The 16,405-nt window shown below is 39.9% G+C and overlaps 1 protein-coding gene across 4 annotated transcripts in view; it reads right to left on the bottom strand.

Annotated features, from left to right (window-relative positions):
• ANKS1B (ankyrin repeat and sterile alpha motif domain containing 1B) overlaps window positions 1-8,644 on the bottom strand; it is a gene marked incomplete at both ends in the record, with an annotated part of 412,015 nt that extends 403,371 nt beyond the window's left edge. For all 4 annotated transcript variants that reach the window (XM_082280940.1, XM_082280941.1, XM_082280943.1 and 1 more), the window contains one exon: window positions 8,511-8,644. In XM_082280940.1, coding sequence (XP_082137066.1) covers window positions 8,511-8,644 — 134 coding nt within the window. The remainder of the gene's footprint in view (window positions 1-8,510) is intronic.
• Between the last annotated feature and the right edge of the window lie 7,761 nt (window positions 8,645-16,405).

Genomic DNA, 16,405 nt, shown 5'->3' with positions numbered 1-16,405 from the left:
CTGTCCAGGTCCCTCCTTACAGCAATTCTTCGTATGAATGGTTTCTCCCCAGTTTGGTGTCATCTACAAACCTACTATACTTGATACATTGCAATAAATACTGGCCCTTGAATCCTTCGGAAACCCTTTAGTAGATACAAGCAATTGGATTTTGGACTGTTGATCACACCCTCTCACAGTCCAGCCAAGTTTCAACCCACCTTGTCATCCTCTTACTCAGTTCATAGCTCACAATTTTGACTGAGACTGCCCTGAGGTAAAACACCACGCTTTTCCCCTTGTTCACAGACACAGTTTTCACACTGTAGAAAGCAATTAAGGTTGGTCAGGCATGATTTAAGCTTAGTAAATCCATGCTGGCTGTTCTCAGTTGTGTTCTTATCCTTTGTGAGAGAAGAAATTGCATTCATGAGGACATGCTCTGGAACCATCTCTAGGACTTAGGATGAGCCTGATGACCCCAGAACCTTCCTTTTGCTCTTCCTGAACACAGGCATGACATTTTCCTTTTTCAATCACCAGAAACTTCCCATGTTTGACACAATCCTCCAAAAATTAACAGTGGCCTCACAGTAATATTGGTTCCTCGAATGTAAATGTTCCCCTGATCTTCCTCTGCTATGGGCCATGTTCCATCGCCACACAAATCTTGCTAGTAGGCTCACGACTTTGGTAAGTCAAACTTTACCACCAAACAACCAAAGCTCATGGAAAAGGCAATGATTCTTTGCCTTTTCCATGAGCTGTGTCACTATGTCTTCTGCCCCACCAAGCACCAAGTCCACATTTTCTTTTTGTCAACATATTTACTTTTGCCTTTCCTCTCTTAACTAGTTTCAACTCCAGTTAATGTTTTCCAATTTGTTTCTTGTACCGTTGGAGCATTTTCAATAAACTTCATGTGATACAAAATCATGCATTTTAAGTAATTATCATGTATCTCTAACTTCAACCATCTAGAATTCTGCCTCTTGGCCAGCTAATCTACTGATTATCGATCAGTACCTATTGTCTACTGCTTCTGAATTAATCCAAACCAGCTATAAAACACAAAAGGAAAGCAATTCTACCCAAATTCAGCTTCAACCTACCTATGTAAATGGTCATTTTTATATATTCTACATATACTTTCAATTACAAATGTTTCCCTGTTCTTCAAAGGCTACCTACAAAAATATTTAAATTAGGGACATGTTTCATCTTGAAATAAAACCATTCAATATCCACTTTGGGGTGAGCTCAGTCACGCTCTATGCCCCCTAACTGTATTGACTAGATCTTCATTGGCTGTGATAGGAACTTAGACACCTAGCACTGACATCAACACCTATAGAAACACAGCTGCCACTGGCTGTTTTAAAGTAGAACTAAACTGCACTCGAGATGTCATTTTTAACATTTTTTCTCTCTTTAGAAAATGTATGTGCAATACATGGGAAACAGTGTAAAATGATTATAATAAAAGCACAACCTTGTGGAATTAAATCTCACAGAACCTTTCTTATAGCAGATACCTGTACATTATTAGAAATTCAGAGATGTTGGGGTGCAGAACAGTTGTTGTATCACTTCTTAATGCAAAGTGATCATACTGAAAATACTGTCATCAGGAAAAAGTAATCAAAAAATAAAAAAAAAAAGGCTTCCAATAAAGTCTAGAAGGTTCAAAAAAAGGTATTCCCTACTTCCCAAAAGGGTCCACATACGTGAAAATGTCGTATCAGTAGACAGAAATTAACACTAATTACCATGCCTTACACATTTAACATTAAAAGCTGTCAATATATTTTATCTTGAAGTATTAGCATAGGATTAGAATGTGTACTCTAACTAGAAGTGGCCAGCAGAGAAATTCCATGGCAGAAGAGAATTCCAGCTGCGGAACTCTTGTATCCATCACCTCTCCAGGTGAGCACACTAAGCTTGCCGAAGAAAAGGCACTGTAGCTACACTCTACATTACACTGTCCCTTAGAGATCATATACCAGTAGCATAAATTAAAGCAGTTTATAGGATGCTTCAACTAGTGCCTTTGTCAAGAAAATTTTTAAAATGGGCTAGAGCTGTAAGCACTCCTTAATGGCTCATCCATGAATACTCATAAAAACAGAAACTGAGGCAAATAAGATAATCTACCTGTAGAGTTTCAGAAACATGGCTATGTCCTGGATCACTACTGCAGTGACTGTGAAACATCTGCCCTAAAAGCATCTGTATTTTTTCTTCATAACATTTCCAACCTTCACAAGATACAGACCTCAGACCTTTCAGGTAACATCAGTCTTCATTCTACTTCATTTATTTCCCCTCTTAGTTCTGCTATAACATTTCTACTTAGTACTATCATGTCAATCTCAAAAATGTATAAAGCAGCATTAATTCTGTTGAGTTACCAAACTACTAAAATCATAGATGTTGGACAAGAGGGGAAACACAGTGATGATCACAATGAATTTATAGGGTCCTCTGTGGAGTTAGACACTAGACATCTAGTGGCTAAGAATTTTAAAAGTGTTGTTTTAAGTTATAGACACTTCAACATTCTGAAGGTTTTTTCCTTACCTTCTCCTTTTAACGTTTGTCAAATTTCCCTTACTAGTCTGACTGATTCTGTCATGAACTCCATCAGTCCTCCCAGTGCAGTTACCATTACCTGATCCTGTATATGGTTAGATAAAATGACCTTGGTAGATTTTACACCAAATCTGTACTTCTTGCTGGTCATTTTTTGCATTTGGTCTAATATTTTAGAAAAATAATAGAACATACACTTGACCAATACTCAGGAAACAAGTTCTGGAGTAAGGAGAAGTGAGAAGTTTATCCATGGAGTTTAACTACACAGCTTGAATCCAGGATCATGCTGAACTCCTAGGGAAGATTTATTGCACAGACTTTGTGAACTGACTTGCCTTTAACCATCTACCAGATGTCCTGGATACCGTTATATTGCTACCTATACATATTGTAAATATTTCAAACTAGAAAAGAAATCTAAGGAATTCAATAGATAAAATGCTGTCTGAACTTTGATTGAAAGCATTTACCAAAAGTGAGAATAAAAATAAGTCTAAGAAGGGTAGAAGATAACAAAATGAAGGCTAAGAGAAGCTCACACATTTGAAAGGGCAAACGAACAAAGCCAAGGCAGCAATCAACTATCACTAATACCAAAAAGCATAAACTAACTGTTGTCCTGATTATTAGTTTGCATTCCATACTGAAAGGCAAAAAGAAGAAAGATTAAATATGTCCTCAAAAGAATTAGGTTACCTACTCTAACAGGATAAAGAAGGTAATTTGGAAATCTGGGAATTCCGGTCTCTGCTTAGGCCATCGGTACAAACCCCTTCGTTAATTAAAAGTAGTATAACTAAAATTAGAAATAAATACAGACTAAATGGATGCCCCATTGAACTATGTAATAAATACTTTCCATTTTATTATCTGTGCTGGTTGTCTGAAATAAATACCTTGGAATTGTGTGAGCCCAGAACTCTGCTACTGCAAGCCTCACATAAGAAAATCTCCCTATAAAAGAACCTAAGAAAGCTCCCCTTACTTTAGACAATGCTAGTTGTAATGATAAACAGAAGTAGTCCCCTTATTCTTGTTGATAAGTTGATCCATTTGTTATTCAAACTATAACATGAAAAAACTTTCAAACTGTTAACTAAAGCTTCATAAAGTATTTCAACATTTTGAATACTTCCTGCTCTACAAGCCCTACCAAGTGTGATCTGTTTTTGCAAAGGAAGCTGAATGAATCAGAGGGCTCTGCACAAGGACAGAAGAGGATCTGTGTGGTTTTCAGCACGCACTGAGGCCATCAGGCTAAACTGTGGCTTTGCTGCAAGCAAGACACTGCTCTGAGAAACAGATGAGGAAACAGATTGCAACTCCCAGACTGACAATCTGCTTGCCGTGTTTCTTACACTTTAGAGGAGAAATAACTTGGGCCAGGCCTATACACGGTGTAGCTGCGCTAAGTAAGGCAGAGCAAAGAACGGAGCCATTCCCTGCCACAGTGCCAAGGGTGGAAGGGGAAGAAACCAGCTCCAGGCAGGCTGCTCCACCCTCTCATGCTGTGTGTAATGGCAGCAGCCAACAAAGAGCAAAAAAGGGCCAATTCAACCTTCCCTACTACTCCGTGCCAGTTCATATTAATTAATATTCAATCCCACAGTCCCATTAAAAATCCGAAGCTCTTAACATGTACAGTTTAAAAAGAATAAAAATTAGCATATAATCAAAACCTTCCATTCTTGCTAGTAACATGGAACAAACAGGCATGTACATGACTACATGTGGCAAAATGTGATAAGGTCTCTGAGATACATTAAAACCTCCAAAGTTATTTTTCCTAAAAATACTTTGAAAGAAACGAAGGCTGTCTCTATCCAACAACGAAAAACTGGTTGGTCAATTAAAACATGTTCTGTACACAGAGATAATCAAATTAAATAAATTAAAAATACCAGGTTTGTTAGAAACACTTTACTCTTTCTATGTGTTAAATCCTTTAAAATGTGAACATTTACGCATTTAAGATTTGGGATACAGAAATTAAATTATACATTGTGTTAGAGAGACTGTTTTTTACTGTCAAGTTTTTGTGTTTACACTGGAATAATATAAGAGCCAGTGAAATCGTGTAAAATACGTGAAAATTCTATTTTCAATCTGGAAAAAAAATCCCTAATTCTAAACTTAAAAACCTTTTCTTTTTAATATGAACCATATTTAATGTACTAATGTGTGACAATTCCAGGCAGTGGAATCCACAAAGAAACAGAAAAAAATAAGTTTAGACTTAAGTCTTCTAAACTTTGAATGTTTTATGAGGCATCTCAAAATAGCCTTGTTTCATAGTAAAAGAAGAGAGCCCAGCTCTGCACTAATGCTTTGGGTTGGGGACCATAGGCAAGACATGTAACACAGCTTTAGATATCCTAGTGTATCACACCTGGAATTTAGATGTATCACCAGAGTTCCTGGTTCTTTGTCAAAGCCCATCAGTCCATTCAGAAAACACCTGGGCACCTAAAAATACCAATAAGTACCCAGGTTTAAGCAATTAAATTATGTCAGGTGTTAGGTTACTTGCTCTAGCATGTCGCAATGCCTTATGCTGATCTTTTCACCTGAGGAATTCCCCTTCACTATGTTCAGCCACAATCTTTATAATAAAGAGCTAACTATGGAGATTGAGGCAGGGGGCACAAACTGACCCAGAGCAGCCTTCCGACGCTTCTCCTGAACTGAAACGAGTTAGAAAGTCCACACAGTCAAACATCATTGATTTGTTGTCATTGTTTTAGGTAAACAAATCTGGGCATGAGGTATTATATAGTAACTATTACAGATATCTGGGTGCATATGAGGTCTTAATTAAGCATACATCATTTTTATGCACTTTGCACATACTCTAAGCATATGTTTAAATTCTCACAGGAATTCATTCATACATTTATATGTGTGCTTAAATAGCTTTCCAGAACAGAGCTGTTTTCCTGAACTGTTGTCATAATTTAATGACTTAGAAGTCAGGCCTTTAAAAATTAAATAATTTAGTTTGCAATTAGCATCAACAAATAGGTCCAGCTCTAGAATAACCATACAAAAGTTTGCCCTATTTTACCCCCAAGTACCATAAAACACATTAACCGTTAAGGAAAAAAAAAAAGCTGTTATAAAAATGTGAATAGGACATCAGAGATCAGATCGTTTGCTCATTGGTTCAGATAATAATCAATTTGTATTTGTCAATTTATGAATATTAAATTTAATTCACAGGGAACATAATTACTGTAAAGCCAATTTCCACCAAAAAAAGGTGTCTAGCCGTAGAGAGTTCAGCCACATAAATGCAGTTGTCTCCAGCACTTTGAAGAAATCCAAAGGGAAAATGTACTCCTACTACCTAGACCAATGCATCAGGCACAGTGTTAGTCCATTTGCATCCTGAAAGAGTTGGACTTTTCCAGCCTAATGCTAGAAACAGAACTGCCAAAAGGAGAAAGAGCAAGCACCATGGACTTTCTCACCACAGCGGGACACCTACAGTCCTGGGGCACCATTTTAGAAACTGAGCAATAATTATGATCAACAAAACATCAGGAGATACTGTGAAACATGACTCCTAAAAATTATATAAAATGAAGAAAATTATGTCCCTATATTCTTCTCCGTTGCTTTTTTCAAAACAACTTTCAAAAGAAGTTTTTATTCTAATAAACTGCATGCGAAAATACGAATATAGCTCTACTAGTAAACTTCTTCAATAGATTTTCTATTTAAAAAATCTTTGGATCCCCCTCAATTTCAAAGTTTTATACTGTACAATTATGGCTCTTCTACAACTTTGCTATTTTCAGTAAGTGTTGATTTCCCAAACAGGATCAAGATGTTCATATGACTCTCAGTACCTTATTTTGTTTCCATGTTTTCTGTACCAAGACAGATCCAGCCTTAATCTTGCATGTCATTCTGGACTTAATCCATAATTAATGGCATCAGTTAGGTCATGGAACATCTCCAGAAAAAAAAAAAGCTATGTCAAAATACCTGTCACATACAATTCTTTCTTGAAAAACATTTAGTATAATGCATAGTAGTTTCTGCTTTGAGCATCCTGCTGAACCCTCTAAAAAGTCTTATGTTCCATATTGTGTTAGATTGTGAACATTTACGCATCAAACCATTACTGAATTCTTTCTAAATTAGAAATATTTAATCATACAGCTGGATGCAGCATACAGCTGAAAGTTTGCTCTTAATTTTTGAAGTTGCGTTTACAGAAGCCATAGACATTCTTGCTAACATTAGTAAGAAATGCCATAAATTAAACATCTGCTTTACTTCTCTTTAAGCTAAGTGCACTTCCAGGACAAAAAAGCCAGTTGACTTTACAACCTAAAATACTTCAATCCTGAGTAACAAACAAGGACTGTGCCGACCCATCTGTACATACAAAACACATGGTTCACGTGTTCTGTGTACACAACATACAACAGTGCTGTTAAATAAAGGAAGGCAAGCACAAGCAAATACATCCCCCTCTGGATATACAGAACTTCCGACATACAACATGAAATTAACAGTGCAAGAATACAGCTCAGGCACTAGCCCTGGAGAAAGCCACTACACCAATCATGCATTAGAACTAGATTATAAATGGCTAGTCATTGCACCGAAGTGAACTTACTTCTGTAAGTTTACCCCAGAAAAGTGGGTATCATATTTCTAATTCAACTGGCTATCTGGCACACTTCTTCCTAAGCAGCCTATTTGAGTACAGTACAAAAAGCAATCACATGGTATGTTTTGATTTTGGTCAATGGGTTAGTAATTCAACAATGGTGCAATAGCATAGAACTTTGGTAAACTACAAATACCTGAACTGCTATTGTTTACAGCACTAAACCTAGCTTTAAAATAGCAAGATTTTATAATAGAGTTTAAACAGTATAATTTGGAGAGTTAACACTAAATTTTCCCTGATAGGGAACTTTGAAATAATAAAAATACCTTGACAAGAAGGCACTGGCAATAGAATCACAAATACATTTTCATTTAATCAATTTCCATTGTGCCAGGCCTCCTATTTCTTTAAGGAACAAAAAACCAAACCAAACCCCCAATTTATTCAAGTTCTAGGTCAACAGTGTTTCAGTTTATTTTGTCTTCTTTTGCTATGCCTAGTTTAGTGTTGGACACTAGCACTGGACTGTGCTGCAGATTTACTCTGCTCTGAATACAGTCAAATGTCATAAATGATTGTGACAATGCTCTGACTTAAGAGCATGATGAAACTTACGATCAAAGCTATGCTGTAGATCGCAGGAGATACAACTAATGACTGAAGTTAAGCCCTTTCACCCAACATGGCCAGCAACCCAGTTTCACTCCACTAAATCTAGGTACCTTGAAAGTAATACTGCTCTTACCTAACCTGTTCCCTAAGTTTTACACCTCCTCTGCCTCGATGATCTCCCACAAAAAAGATTCCCTTTCTTTGTTTTGTAGGCTTATTACGATGGCATGCCTAATTTCTTCTGCAAGCAAGGGTAGCAACTATGGATGAGGGTATGGGGTGAAGCTATGTCTTTTTACAGAGAATTCCACGATGCAATGCCTTGTCTGTGATAAACACTTCCATCTGTGATTAAAGTAGCAATTTGAAGACGGAAATATCAAAGGAAGGGTAATTAATACATTGTATATATTAGCCTAGCAGTCAAAACATAAGTTCTGCACCACAGCTAGTAAAAGAATGAACAAGGACCCTGCAGACGCATTGAAGGCAGGAAATTCAGTACCACTATATTAATAAAATGACTGCCTGTGACTTTAAACCCTGGCATGCTTCTACTTGGCGAGAGAGTGAAGGTTTTATTGTTACTATGAAGGATGCGGGAATGGAAATGAAGATGAGAGGGGCGATGATAATGATGATAGGGAAGAAGAGGTTAATATCCCCAGCATTTGATGGGGAACGATGTCCCTACCTCAATAAGCTGGATAAGGGAATAGCTCCAGATCCACTGCCCAGGATCCCTCCTTTCCTCCCAGAGAGGAGTTTCTCCACCAGAGCCACATTCCCAGTGCGAGCGGCTTCCAGCAGTTCCTGGTCCTTCCCCATGGTCGGGAACCAAGCAGCCCCCCACGGAAGAGCTGCACCCCGGGCCACAGCGGCCCCCTCCCTCCACAGAACGGTCTCCCCTCCCCAGACCCTGCCTCAGAGCAGAGCACAGCAGAGATTCCTGCAGTCCCTTCCAGACCAGCAGGAGCAGCAGCAGGAGGGAGGAGGAGAATCACCTCCTCCTAGTTTCACTGGATCATTTCTGGGTGGAGTGTGGAAGAAGGGGGGAGGGAGGGAGAGAGGGAGGACGAGGCCAATAAAGAACCTCCCCCCCCACTCCCATGCACACACGGCCCCGGCCGGGAGGATGGGGTGGGGGGAGCGGGCAGCCTCTGCCCCTGTGGGCGGACGGGCTGGCGGGGACAACGACGCTCACGGACGGACGGACGGACGGACGGATGGAAGCGGGGAGGAACGGGCGGAGGGAGGGATGGAAGGAAGGAGGGAGGAGGCGCAGCCCTGCCGTGCCAGGCCCGTTGCTGAGGAGACGCGGCTGGCGCGCTCCCAGTGGCTGCCCGGGCGCGGTGCCCCCTCTGCCCGCCCCGGCGCTCCCCGGCCCCGCGCTCCACTGCGGTGCCAGCAGCACCGCCCGCCGCCCCCCCGCCAGGTGCGCCGGCCGCGGCCCCCGCGGCGGCTCCGAGCGGCCTCAGGGCAGCGCCGGGCCGGGGGCGCCTGCCCGCGCTGAGCACGGGGCCGGGGGGGCCCGGGTGCCGGGGAGCGTGGGGCTGAGGGCCGAGGAGCCGCGGGAGTGCAGGGCGGGCTCCTGCGGCGGGCGCTGAGGGACATACACCCACCCCCGGGGCGAATTGTCAGCAGGTGCGGGCGGGGCGAGGGGACCGTGGCACAATGCGCGCGTGTGTGCGAGGCGGGGGCTGCAGCAGGGATCCCTGCCCATCCAGGGACGCGCAGGAGCCCCGCACCGACACCGCCGGCCCCGGAGCGCGAAGCGGTGCAGGCAGATAGGAAAACCCGGGCCCGCGGAGGTCAGGAACGAATCGGGCGGGCGGCACCTGCCGCACGCCAGGATCGCGGTTTTCAGTGTTCCCAAGGATAGGAGGTATAACGGAATATATTTGGTATCAAATCCAGTCAGCCCTTCTGGAGCTCCCGGTTCTGTTATAGAGACCTTTTCAATTGTATGACTTTTCTAGGCACTGAAATTAATCATTCCTTCTGGATTTTGGGTTCTTTCAAGCAGTGCTGAAAATACTCAGTGCTGGCCAAGTCATAGGTACATCCTTGACAAATGCGCCGTTTGATACTGTGCATATGTGAGAACCAAATTATAGCCCCGTGCTCCTGTTTTAGTTTAATAATTGGTTTAGGGAGGACTACAGGCAAATAACTTACGATCCCTCACCATTTCCCCCACTGACATCAGTGGCACTCTCCTATGAATTGTGTTCAAAAGAAGCAATGGCAGCAATGGCAAAATAATACTGTGTTAGGCAGGATTCTAATGTTGTGTTTTCAGAGAGTGTTTAGTACACCAAACCTATTGTACATGTAAGGCAGTGGAAAGATCCTTGTTGATTTCACAACTGATTTGTTTTAGTCCCTGTCAGTAACAGTTCTACAGATGTTTTTGTGTTTCTATTAGCTAATTAAGCAATTTTAATCTCTTAAAAATGGATAGAAATTTCATTCTGGGGTCTGATTTTCTCTTACAAAGGAAAATAATAAATTCTTATGGAGACCTATCATTCCAATAAAGTAGTCCACAGAAACAACACAGTATATTTTAGCTAAAGAATGTAATTTACATAGTTTGTCATTTTCAGGATGTGAAATAATGTCTTCTCCAATACTGTCAGCAGGACACAGAATTGAGCACATGCATAAAATTATTAGGGACTCTGTAACTACAGCCTTTCTTATTGAAAGTGTCTGATATAAATAGCAATTTTAAGGCCTGATTCTGTGATCACAAGTGTTTCCTTATGGTTTGAATATATAAATGTATAATCACATGAATTAGGATTTATAGTTTAAGTCTTTAGTCACAGCACAGTCACAGTGGAAAACGGTAATGTAAAGCTGGACTAAAAAAAGTTGTATCTTGTTGCCAGCGACTTGAGAGTTAACTGGTGCCAAAGAAGTTAGCCATAAACTAAGAACACCCCTGCCTTCTGAATTCTTGATGTCCTCTGTTAAAGTTGCCATAATTTCCCTGTATTCCTGCTGTGCTTTTGATTTTATATGCAATCACAGGCATTGCCTGATAAACACCTTCTCACATGTATCCTCTGCATGCTTTGCATGAAGAGATTTCTTCAAGTTTGCTGAGAGCCTCTGAAGAGGTGCCAGTATTTGGTGAAGAGCTAATCATAAGGCAGGAGTGTGTGCATAAACCTGCACATTTGTGAAAAATTAGATTAGAAGCAGATACTAAGGAAAATCTCAGGTTTTTAAGAATTTGTATTGTTTATGTGGTTGGATCAGCAGATGGCAAATATGACTCAGTATAAACGTTACATAAATCTTCAAGGGAAAATAAAATCTCAAGACTGTGCTTTAATTGAAATGATCGTCCAGAAAGCTGTTGAGGAGCAATATGGATAATCAGGATAGAAATATCAATGGAGCAGATGCATGCAGTAGCCAGCAAATTCAGAAAGATTTTATGAATGTAGCAAGCCTCAAAACCCCAGTAAACCCATCAGCCTAGTGCCAAAAAAACCCTGTGAAGGCCAAGTAGATTTAGTTTCATTAACAAATAGGGCAGAACAGAGTAATTCTATCAATTTGCAAAGATAAAAGGAATAAAAGCAGCACTTGTTAATGGAAGGGTTAAACATGGATAAATTCTAAGGGGTACTGAAAGGAAGAATTGAGAACATGAGCTGGTCTGTTTCCAGAGATTAAATCGACAGTGGACTGTAGTTAGAAAAACAAAGTATCTAGACTGAGTTGAATCTAAGTGGCCAAACCCATTCATTAGATTAAGTGGACTCCTTTCTATTTTTAAATCTTACGGTTTTTGCTCCTGGTAACATCAGGACAACACTGTGGAGTGTTAAAAGTTGTAGTTATGATAAATAGGTGAATTAGACATAGAAAGTAGAAATATTGCTTTATAATTCGCAGTAGTTACAGAAGAGAAAAATAATTTGTAAAACGGCAAAGTGATCTTTCAAAACGTTGTATGCTTTTTGAGCAGTGATGTTCCATATCATAGCAGACTTCTGATTCTATGATTTTAGTATTTGTGAAGACATTTTACGTTGTGACCACTGCAGCTGTCAGTGTCTAAGTGGCATCACACCTTCAATCTCAAAATTTCTCTTAACACAACATATGCTTTACCTTCTGTTTTCTTCCATTTTCTAAAATACCAGAGGGAGCACTTAGCCTACCTAGAAATTCTTTAACTGGTTTGTCATTTGAAAGAACTGGGAGTGATTGTAAAAAGCAGGGAGTTTCCTTAATGTTTTTACAATGCAACTATCACTGAGCTTTGTTCTCATATCAGGGTGACAACTTCTTCATTTCTTCCTCCTGCAGCCTCCCTGACTTAAAGGCAAATTAAATGGGTGCATTCCATTCCCCTCTCTACTTTCAAGCAGAAGCATGGAAGGGAGTATGAAAAACTGAGTTGTAGGTTTTGAAGAAAACACTAAATCTGTGATATTAAAAAATAGTTGTGTAGAATAGCAAACATATTAACATCATATTTCAGGACTATGTGTTATCAATTCTCTCACATATATCTATAAGGAAGGCCTAAGATCTCGATTACAGATTCTGAGGGGTATTCTGAGAGAGAGCACAAAATGCTAGAATAAACCATCAGTTCTTTTTGACAGCAGAAAATGAATTAGCATTAAATAGGCCTGATTATTATTCTAGTTTTTGTGAAGGCTGCCCAAGAAAAAGTAGTATTTTTCATGTATATGGGTGGCAAGTGTTTTTCGGTCTTGATATTGTCTTTTGCTCTTTGAAGTGTATACCTATAGCAAAAAAAAAGAAACTGAGTCTCAAGCCACAAGCTCTTGAGGCCAGGCGTGAATGTCCAACATGTCCTGGTTCCCTGCCAAGGTGAAACCCAGATGCAGGTCAGCCCTCCTCTGAAGGCCCTCCTCAGGGATAGGCTCAGCAGGTAGATGGCACAGTGGACATGTCCTTGGTTTAGATAACTGGGACACACCATAATACTCACATGATGCTTAGTTTAGCTCTCACCACTGAAATATGCAAAAGGACTTGCATTCTCCCCCACTGTAAAAGAAAATTATAGAAACTGAAGGTACTAAAACTAACTCATGAGGGATATAAAAACATGAAGAGTGCTGTGGTTTTTAAAAGACTGCATGGATTCTCGCATTCACCCGATTAAGCAAAAGCTGAGGTAACATGTGAGGAAAAAGCCATGTTTGACAGCTTACCCACATCAATCCTATCTCTGACCATACAATTCTGACTAGATCCCATTTTCTATAAACACTTTCAAGCATGTTGGAAATTTGCAGGGGAAAAGAATGGAAAACCCATCCCTTAGTGATGTTGCACAACAGCAAGACACTGTCTCAGCATTTGCAGTGATCCCACCACATCATTCTTACGGGGCTCTGAACACATTAAAGAAGAGAAGAAATTAAACCGTGATTCTGTCTCGCAGCCATTAACCTACAGAGTCATCTGAATATATCATGGGAAGTGTGCTGCATTCCCCACAGGGCTGAAATGTCCCGCTGCTGGAAAGTGTCGAGTACACACAGGCTGCAGGTTGTGTCAGCGCTGGAGAGCCGAACCTCCAGAATACGGTGATGGGATAGTACTGACAGAAAGTCAAATCTGTCTGCCGTGCCAGTGCAATTGTGATTTTGCTCTCATGGCGGATGCTAAGGTTAACTGATATATCTATACATTTCTTTACATGTATTTCTTGTGTGACAGCAGGTGGGATTAGCAGTATGATTATTCATCCAATCCTTCTGCTCTGTGTTAGGTTTACATCAGTGTGCTATCAAAATGTGCCTGAGACTATTTTTAATGCATTAGAGAGAAATGCACAATCAAATGTGGATACAAGTTAGTGAGAGCAGCATGCTGATTAGATGCCCCAATCCAGTGTGTGCTGACAGATACAGTACAATATTAAAGCTTTGCCTGTACTGTTTAATGCACAGCTTATTGCATAAAAAACAACTTGTTCCTACCTTTGATACATTGTAACCTCTTTCGGACTATAAAATATTTCCCCCTTCTCATCTTCCCTTGAGGATATGTACAACATTGCCAGCACATCAGATTTTGACTGCCTGAAAGAAGGATCATAGAGAAGTCTCAGCCAAAACATGCAAGTAACGAGGGACTGCAACTGCAAGTACAGACAGCTGGTAGAATTGTGTGCAAGTGTTATCCTTGCTCTCCATCAGTAATATCGAGGAAAGCACCACAAGGGGACTGGTGCACTGTAAAACAATAGCATAGCTAGAAGTGTTCTGCCAGGGTCTGTTCTGGTTTTGTCTCCACTAATAGTAACTATCCTACATGAATACATAGTGGTAAATCACTCCTCAGAATTAATATAAATAGTTGAGCAAACACTCATACGTCATACATTCTTTAGGTGTGTTTGTGTTTGTGCTTACACATGGTGATGACCAACAAGGCAGAATGTATTTGAAATTTCAACTGTGCTGTTGTGCAACATCACTTCAGACCTCACTGGGTCCGAAAGAGAGCATGGTTAGTGGAAATGAATGGTGCACACAGAACAAAATAGAGTATATTTAGGTAATGATCTGGCAAGGCTCAAAACTGTCTATATGTATTTAAAAGGAGTACCTGTCAGACGGAGAGCTGGGCGGTAAGAGGTGTACAACTAGGAAAAATAGGAGAAATATTTAAAAGGAGAAATATAGGACAAAACCAAATTTTTTATTAATGTTTCAGTGGGAATTAACATGGAACCAAACAGACACAGCATTCTTTTTTTCTCAATATAGCATTGTCAAATATACAGTTTTCCACTGATTCTCTTACTAGCTTTAATTTACCAAATCCTTGCAAGTTTTAGCTTTGGTGCTTTTTTTTAACACAAATGATGCAGATAGCTAACTTTGCATGGGATTCTTGGTCTGGCCAGGATTTTTTTTCCAGTGACTATAACTATTTGTGGTGAAAAAGTGGTTGACGTTTCAACTACCAGGGCCTTTCTTTACAGGCCAAGTCCAAGGTGTTAACTGAAGTTACAGTCCCATAAGAAAAGACTGTTGAAACAAATCAATAGATCAAAATAACTTGCCTGGACCAGATTCAATTCTCTAAAGACTCTGAAGAGCCTCAGATCTAACACTCATGGAATTAAAATGATGACATGTGAGCTATTGTTTCAATTTGCCTTGTGCTAGATGAGTAGAAGGTGGCAAATGTGATCCTGATAACTCCTAAGGGGCTTGAAGGGGGACCTGGAGAACTACTGAGTCTGATTTGCATGCTTCCAGAATTGTTAGACACCTGGCTGCATACAACAGTGAAGATTCAGTACAGCTTTTGGAGAAGAAAGTCATGTCTTGTGTTTCTATTAGAGTTCTTTGGAGGAGTCAAAGAGCATATAGAAAATTGCCAGTCAATCAATAGGTTGTATTTGGCTTTCCAAAAAGCTTTTGACAAGGTCCTCAGATAATACTTTTAAAGAAATCAAATTGTTATTAAGAGGGATGATCCGCTTGTGAGTGGACAATTGGTTAAAGGAGGTAAAGTAAAAGGGGGGAAGAGTGACCAGTTTTCACATTGGTGAGAGGTTGTCAGGACCACTGTGTGGAGGTCTCTCGTAGGACCTGCACTGCTCATAAAGAGCTTCTGAAGAAAATATGAAGTGAAATAAAGTACCAAAACAACAGGTTTCAGAATAGCTTGGACTAAAACTGAGTATGAAAGAGTACATTGTTCTAGTAGATAGTAAAACAGAAGGTGGAACTCAACGTTGACAAAACAATGGAATAATTCTCTAGTGGAGGGATATTTTGGATTCCCCTTTTACAATTCCAAAACTTCTGTTACATCTCCATACATTTCTATAAAAATGCCCATTTAATGCTATATAGTAGTCAAAACGGCAAATAAAATTATTGGGAATTATTAGGAAAGGAAATGAGCATCAATATGTCAGTGTGTAAGACCACTGACATATTGTCCTGTCTCCTAAAGATTACATCAGAACTAAGCAAGGTACAGTAAAGGAGAAGAGCTATAATAAGATGTATAGTACGTACAGGTTCTTAAAGCCTAAATAGATGAGGCCTCTTCAGCTTTTAAAAAATTATAACCATAGGGAGATAAAAATAGAAGTATATTAAATAAGTGGCATGGAAAAGGTAAATATAAAACAATTACCCATTATTTTTCCTAAACAAGAACTTAAGAATCACAGTGGTCAGGGGACAGACTTAAACCATGTTAATATATTGTTTTCATTCAAATATTTTAATTTAGAATAGGCTTGGGGTTGCTTTGTATTCTACTTGGAAGCATGTGCTTTTATTCTGAGAAGTGGCATTTTAGTATGGACCTGTGTGTGTGCACACTGATAGCAACACAGCACAAATAACAGGTATGTAAGCTGTGCTCATCATCTTGCTAATCTGTTTTATCTCAGGTTACTGCCTTGTGTAAGAGTGTCGTTTAATGGAGTTGTTGTATGTAAATTAAAATACGCAGCACATTGTTTACTGTGGTTTTGTACAGTACATATACAACCACGCAGTTATTCTGATGTTAAGGGTACTGCTACTGTCTGTCAAAAAAGCCCAATTA

Source organism: Coloeus monedula (genome assembly GCF_965178545.1).
Source record: "Coloeus monedula genome assembly, chromosome: 4".
NCBI lineage: Eukaryota > Metazoa > Chordata > Aves > Passeriformes > Corvidae > Coloeus > Coloeus monedula.
The sequence above is the reverse complement of the archived record's forward strand: the minus strand, read 5'-3'. Positions and strand labels throughout refer to the sequence as shown.